At 45.8% G+C, this 7,600-nt stretch overlaps 1 protein-coding gene across 1 annotated transcript; it reads right to left on the bottom strand.

Moving 5' to 3' along the window:
* Window positions 1-1,723: 1,723 nt before the first annotated feature.
* On the bottom strand, window positions 1,724-7,289 carry TMEM271 (transmembrane protein 271). The gene is made up of 2 exons (XM_068177330.1): window positions 5,980-7,289; window positions 1,724-5,943 (listed from the first exon to the last, which is right to left on the bottom strand). The coding sequence occupies exon 1, from the start codon at window positions 7,125-7,127 to the stop codon at window positions 6,030-6,032; it is 1,098 nt and encodes a 365-aa protein (XP_068033431.1). The 5' UTR covers window positions 7,128-7,289; the 3' UTR covers window positions 1,724-5,943; window positions 5,980-6,029.
* Window positions 7,290-7,600: the final 311 nt, after the last annotated feature.

The following is a 7,600-nucleotide window of genomic DNA, read 5'->3' as shown; positions in this document are numbered from 1 at the left end:
AGGCCTCATCCCCTTATATGACCTCTACAGGAATTGGTGGCACTCAGTAATTTGTAGGACAGCTCTACTTAATCTCCCTAAATTTAATAATTTAAATGCCTGGAGATTTCACTGAGTATTTTTGTGAGATGAGCTTTCATTTAAAATGTAGAACCTGGGAGAAAAAGCAAATTCTGAAAGAACCTTCTCTAAACCTAAGTATTAGATTTCCAAAATTATAAAGCCTGGAAAATAATCCTTTTAGATATTATAGGTATTCTTCCATTCTCAAATCTTAATATAAAACCAATGAAAGCTTTGTAACGTTTAGTCCTTGGAACCCATTAAGAGGATCATGATAAGCTTTCTCTCTTCCCACACCTCACTTTATCCTCTGCTAACAATGGCCACGGAGGAGACAAACTGCTAAGGATGCTTGAGGTATTTAGTAGGTGTTTAAATCCTACCTGATGAAGTGAAACAAATGATTCATTTGCAAAGACCATTAAATGAATTTCCCCATGAGAAAGACCTGTGCCAGAAGTAGTCCGTAAGTGAAACCCTGGGAACTTCTGCTAAGTTGTATTGCTATGGGAATACATCTACACTTGACTTTTCTGTGTTCTGGTGATGAGCCACTATATGTTTTTCACTAGAAGTGTTTCTTTCCACAAACCTTAAGGAGGTCTTCCAGATATCTAAAATTCCAAAATCAAAGTAGTGGCAAACTACTGTACTGTAATTACTACTGTAATGTCATCTCCACTCCTGCCTCTAGGTAAATTCACTGAAGTTTAAGGTGTTTGGGTATGAAAAAGGAATGAAACAGGACAGCAGGACTTTCATCTGTAAAGGAGATACAACTAAGAGAGTCTTATGGCTTGTTAGATGAATTGGTCTTCAATTACAGACTATCTAGGCTGACATCAGGGAAACATAGCCATAAACTTCAACTGAACTTCCCCATGGTGCCTGAACATTGGCTAGAATGTACATAGCACACCTGGCCAACAGAAAGCGAGGCAGTTACTCAAATCATATTTTTAGAAGGATTTCACTCTTCAAAAGCTATGCAAGGGAAGAATTTCAGAACTGGTAGTGTAAGAATGAGAACACGATGTACTAAATTTAAAATTCAGATTTCTTCTAGTTATTTTGTTTAGGCAGTGCCTCCTTTGGAGTGGGAAACACTGTATGCTGAATTGTTGCAACAGGTAATGGAAGATTTTCCTCCAGCACTCCATTAGCCTGTGGATTTCCTGAAGTCCATCTGTTATCTGCTAAACTGCTATTAGATGAGCTGCAGCTGATTCTGGAACATACATCAGCACTAGCCCCATGCCATTAACTATTGAGAGATAATTAAGAAATTTAAAAACTGGACAGTGATCATGACAAATTTGAGCCCTACCCTTATACATTTTAATGGGAAATATGTGCCTGTATTAAAGAGAGGTAACTCTAACACCTGTACAGAGTGCCATCATACAAAATGAACACATTTTTACCAGCAGAATTTATCTAAAATATCTGAACATCTTGTAACAGAGAACTACCTAACTTAAGGAAACAGACTCAACTTCATGGTAAAACCTAGAATGGTATGGTTCCTCTTGTACCAGTTTTAAGTATCCGAAAACCAAGTTTTTCTAATGAAAATGGTAATTAAATACTAGTTTCAGTTATTATTACTATTAGACATTCACCTAAGACAATAAAGAATATGAAATGAAGAGCATTAGGCTTTTCTTATAGGATATGCTGTGCTTTAAAACTTATTTTATTGATCCTAAAGTTACAAGATCAATTACTGACATTTTCTTGAGGATCAATCTTGGATTAAATGGCAAAATGAAGAAAAGGTTTTCATATGTACTATATCCAAAAGCAGAAACAGATTGCCATTCTCCTGTGAACATTCAGAAACCTTTTCTGATTATTAAACAGTATGTCTGAAATATATCGAAGTTATACCAGCCTCCATAGCACTTTTTGGTGAACCAAAGAAGTCCTACAGTGAAATCAAACTTTGAGTAAAATCTGTACTACTTTAATACAATTTCCCTCTAACATAATTTTTTTCCTGTTTTTAGATTAATGTATATTCTGTCTGTCAATTACAATGCAAAGTATAAGTAAGATTTAAGCAAGGATGTTGGAGTGTGAAAATAATTCATGTGAATTGCTAATAGGCTGGTGGGAATAAATTTTTTCCACATGAAGGCAAATCCTGTCTCATCAAACACAGCAGACTTGATTTTCCACTGTTTCAGATCTTGACTAGCCACTATTACCTGCAGAAGGAGCACAAAAGCTGAGAGCAGTCTGCTACTAAATCAATACTTCAATGTGACCAAAACAGTAGTATTGAGCTTATTCTTCCCTCCCTTTGAACAGATGTGAGTAAAGCTGGAAGCAAATGAAAACAACAAGCCATAAGGCAAAAAGAAGTCTTGTCATTACTTCAGGAAGGCAAAATGGAGATTTGATAGCACATACATGTTTCTCTTCCCTTCTCCCTGGTTTTGCGACTTAAGGCAGGAGCCTTGCAGTTACCAAGTGACAGGAATTGATCAGGTTTGCATTCACCTTGACAATCCTGTGATGGAGAATGGGAAATAAAGGGACAGTATGAGTCCTCTCAGGTAATTAACCTAAGCTCCAATGCTTCCCACACCAGCCTATTTTCAATTTTGGCACAGTATAGTTTATACACTCTAACATTATTGCTCAGAAGATAGAATGATGACTCAGGTTTACTAAAAACATCTTCACAATACTGCAATCATGCCTGTGAAGCTTCATCTCATATCCTGTATTTATAAGTTTCTTCTCACTGAGAAATAAATCTGTGTGGTGTTTCGTGTTTTGTCAGAAAAGTTAGTCACCAGACACCTGAAACACTGTTACACCATCTTTAATAAAACATGGCTTGTTTGGTCAATTTGCCTGCCAATTTCTTTTCCTGCTTTTAAAAACATGTGTATAACACCATAGGTGACCTTCCTTAATACTGCTATCCATAGAAATCACAAATAACTGAGAAATAATATGCTACTGCTGCATCCTGTCATGCCAGAAGATTGAGATTACTTTGAAGATTATTTAGAGTAGGTGTTATATATCAATTGTGCTCAGATCCACTGAAGTCAATGAAACAACGCCTACTGGCTTCCGTGGGAGTCTGACTTGGACATTTATTCTGGCAATCTGTCCACCACTAAATTAAACTATTCCAGGGATAAAAGCCCAAATGAAGAAAAGTAGAAATTTAGGAACTAAAACAGAGCTGCAAATAAATATTCTAATTCAATGGAATCCTGAAAAGACTTAAATAAAACACAAACACACACAGGCATGTACACACACATACATACAAAAAAAAGTTATGACTTTAACAATCTTAAAAATTCATAGTCTAAAATTGTTTACATTTAAACAATTGAGTATAATAGGTAGCTTTCTTGACTTTCCATTTGTTTCCCTGAGCACTGATCTTTGGAACATCTGGAGTTTCAGAATTGTCTAGTTCATAATTCCTAAAATAACTTTCTTAAGTAAAATGTTGTCTTTTTACGACAAAAAAAATCAATTCCTTAAGTAAAACTAGGATACAACTTCCATGAACTACAATGTATGTAGCCAATTTTTAAAAAACCAACAACTATTATTACGCATCTGCATCAGTATTTAGGCACCTAGCTGGTTTGTCTGTTTTTCAAAATCACTCTGCAGTCTAGCAGTTCCCATTTAATTCATTATCAGGTACTATGCTGTCTCATAAACTCATTTAGTTGGAGACCTACATAAGAATTTAGTTTCCCTGCTTTAGTAACTCATTTTGCAAAATCTCGTTTGTATGAGCAATAAGGTATGCTATAAAATTGGTCTTGTGCCTAAATCAACATTACAGGCAAAGATTACTGGACTTCTCACTCTCCCATAAGGGGTTAAGAAGGTGCATCTGCAGAGAGGCAGCATAAAACCAATCTTCAGTACTAAAATGGGACCTAGCTAGGGCATATGTTTTAGACTGGCATTCCACACCAGGAAATCTGCTGGCCAAAAGGAGCTCTATTTTAAATTTCTGCTATTTAGAACTACTTGACAAATTGGCAACTGCTGCTTTTCACTCTCTTCTCTAGATTAGAGCTTTAAATGTGAGCTTCACAGACATCAGTTTGCAACTTTAAGACTTTTCAGGCATTCTGCATTTTAGATTATACAAAGTGTGCAAGTCAAAACATTTTAGAAAGCAACAGTGCAGAAATATTTGAATATTTTAGAATCAAATCTCTCTCTCTCCAGTTCTAAGGCTGCAAATTACGTCAGCCTCTCTACAGCTAAAAAGTTCAAAATAATTTTCCATGAACCACAGAAATAGACTGTAACTTTGCATACTCTTAACTCTCTCTCCACTCTGTCTCCCCTCCTCTTCCACCTTCCCCCCACCCCCCCAGCCCCTGGGTAGCTGACACATTGGCATTATGCAGCAGGCTCCAAACACAGGATTGACAAAAAGGTTATTTTGTAATACTTCATTTCAATATACCTTAACTGGGCGAGGGGGTATTGAACCAAATGCAACCAGAAGAGCTGCAACATGAAATCAAGCTTTTGTCTGTTCTCAAATGATGTAAAAAAAAAAGTCGCATCTGATTCTCTTTAATTGGCACTTTTTTATACTATCTGGTACTGGCATTCCACAGCAGAATCCAAAAGGAGGATTTAGCATTTCTTCTCTTTGCATAAACCCTTTTTAATACCTCACAATTCATGAAGAGTTAACAGAATACGATCCCATCACGTCCCCCCTCCCCCTTTTCAGAAAAAACACTGGCCTTTCTTTAAATAAACAAACAAACCAACCAAACAAATAAAATCCTTGCTTTAAAATAGGAGTATAAATACTTTTTTGAAAACACATTTGGAAGATGTCTTCCAGGATGGTTTTTATATATATATATTTATCCTTTAAAACTGTGACTACTGCACCAGTTAAGGCTGTTTACAATATATATATTTTTCAAATAAAACTTTTAATATTCAAGCTTACCAGATTGATGAATTGTAACAGGTAAAATGGAACTCTTTACAAGGTAAACCATGTAGTTGTACAAAATAGAATTATACCCTTCACCTGTGCAAAACAAAAAGAAATCTTGCCTTGCATTAAAAACACAGAACCTGTTTACAAAAAGGAATGTGTACTACATTTGGACTTCCTTTTTAACTGCCATATCCTAGCAACATCTCAGTTATTTTAGTAAAGGAACTAATCATCAATTTTAAACTGCAGTGAATTTACCAAACATTTTCACTATAGACTTCTGAAAGCCTTTACAGTAAGAAGTTATCAACAAAAGCAGGCACGTTAGTGTACAAAAACGTTGTTGATTTTTTTTCCTGTTTCTTTTTCAAAGTGCAGGTTTTTCTCAATGTGCATCTTACAAGACCAACGAATGTTTTAACTCACTAAATCTTAAAACAGAACTCAATTCTCCCAAGGAGTAGTGTAAACGTTAAAGATCCCCAATACACCTCTAGTAAACGTGACACAAATGTCTCTGCGTTGTTTAGAAATTTAGCTCTTTTGAGAGGTAAAGAAGCTTCATGACACCTTTTCCTTACACTGGCTGGTTATCATAAATGGATAACTCTGGACTGCTAAAGCTGGAGACTGATGAATCACTTGAAGGGAACTAAACTTGGCTACAGAGGAGAGGCGACGGGAGGAACCAACCCTTAGGCGTTTCTTGGCCAGCCTTCGGAAAATTCAGCCGCCGGCGGACGAAGGGTCGGTGTGGGGGAGGGAAGGGGGGGAAGGAAGAGGAGAGCAGGGAGGGAGGGAGGAGAAGCTTCCGCAGAGCCAGAGGCACGGCGGAACGCCGCCCGTGTCCCGCTGCGCCCGCGATGGCGGGACCATCCCGTCGGTGGTGCGAGAAGTGTCCCCGAGCCCCGCGGCTGCGAAGCGCCGGCGGGCCCGCTCCCGGCTGTCACGGCGATCCGGGGGTCGGGCTTGGAGCCGGGCGTCCCGGCGGCCGTCGGCGCTAAGTGCCGTGAGCGCAGGGCTCCCCAGGATAGATCTCCTCGTAGGCGGGGGGCTGCTCGCTGGGCAGAGGGTAGCAGTAGGGATAGGAGGCGTTGAGCTCGGGGTCCATTGGCGAGTAGCCGGGCAGCTCGACAGAGGGATGTCCACCACAGTGTACTTCCACGCCAGCCTCGTCGAAGACGTGGAAGACGCCCACGTTGATGTAGGAGACGGCCTGAAAGGGGCAATCCCCGGGGCTGAGCTCGGGCTCGCCGCCGGAGAAGAGGGAGCCCTGGCTGTGGCGCGGCGCCCGCCGCCCACCGCCGCCGCCCCTCCGCCGCCGCCGCCGCCCGCCCGCCGCCGCGGCCGCCGGGGCCGCTCGCCTCCGCCGCCGCCTCCGTCCGCGCTGCTGCGCGGCCTTGTAGTTCTTGACAAGAAGCAGGTTAAGCAGGCCCAGGAGGCATTCCAGTGCGTTGAAAACGGTGGAGAGCACCAAGCCTTGCTGGTAGTCCCGCAGCTTCTGGCAGCGGAGCGCCGCGGCGGTGCCGTCGGGGACCGCAGGTCCGCTCCGCGGGCGGGCCGCGCCGCCGGGCTGCAGCAGGCAATAGTGCGAGTACTTCCTCTCCACCAGCGACACGGTGTCGCCGTCGATGACGGCGCCGGCGAAGGCGCTCAGCACGCCCAGCATGAACACCAGCACCCCCAGAAGCAGGAAGTTCTGCCGCCCCCCGGGCGACGCCTTCTCCACCGGCCCCGACGGCGCGGCCGCCGCCTCCGCCCCGCCGGGGCCGCCGCTCGCCGGGTCCGGTTCCCCGGCCGGGGCCAAAGCAGAAGCCGGTGCCGGTGCCGGTGCTGGGGCCGGTGCCGGAGCCGGCGCCACGGGCGCCTCGTCGGGCGGGCGACAGCAGAGCAGCGCAGCGGCGAGCAGCGAGAGGCCGGCGGCCAGCAGCAGCCCCGAGTAGAAGGCGCCGGCGGCGGTGCCCAGGCGGAAGGGCTCGCCCTTGAGCTCGGAGCCCAGCGAGAAGCACTTGAGGCCCACGGCGGCGGCGCTGAGGGCGCAGGCGAGCAGGAGGCAGCTGGAGAGCGCGGCGCAGGCTCCCCGCACGCTCCACTTCATCCTCCGCGCCGCCGCCGCCGCCGCCGCCCCGCCGTCCGCCTCATCCTCCTCCCGCGGCCCCCCCTGGCCCCGCGGCGGCGGCGGCGCGGCGCGGCGCGGCCATGCGAGCGCGGCGCTCCCCGACGGGGCGGCTGCACTCCGCTCCGCTCCGCACGGCAGGCAGCTGCCGGCCGCAGTGAGCCGGGCGCGGCGAGCGCGCAACGCTCCCCCCACCGCCTCCCGGTCGCCGCCGCCTCCTCGTCCCCGCCCGCCCTCTCTTATCGCGGCGGCTGCGGGGAGGCGATTAATTATGGATGGAAGCCGCGGCGGGCGGGGGGACGGAGGGGGCGGCCCACCGGGCCGTCGCGGGTGGCAGGGGGAGAATGCGACCCCCGGTGAGGCCGGGGGCGGCGGAGCTGCCCAGCCCTCCCTCCCACCGGCGTGGCGCGGGGGGGCCGCACGTCGCCCTCCGGCCGGCCCCGCACCGCGGAGCG

The sequence above is a fragment of the Anomalospiza imberbis genome, chromosome Z (assembly GCF_031753505.1).
Source record: "Anomalospiza imberbis isolate Cuckoo-Finch-1a 21T00152 chromosome Z, ASM3175350v1, whole genome shotgun sequence".
Taxonomy (NCBI): Eukaryota; Metazoa; Chordata; class Aves; order Passeriformes; family Viduidae; genus Anomalospiza; species Anomalospiza imberbis.
Note: the sequence above shows the minus strand (reverse complement) of the source record. Positions and strands in the feature narration are given on the sequence as shown.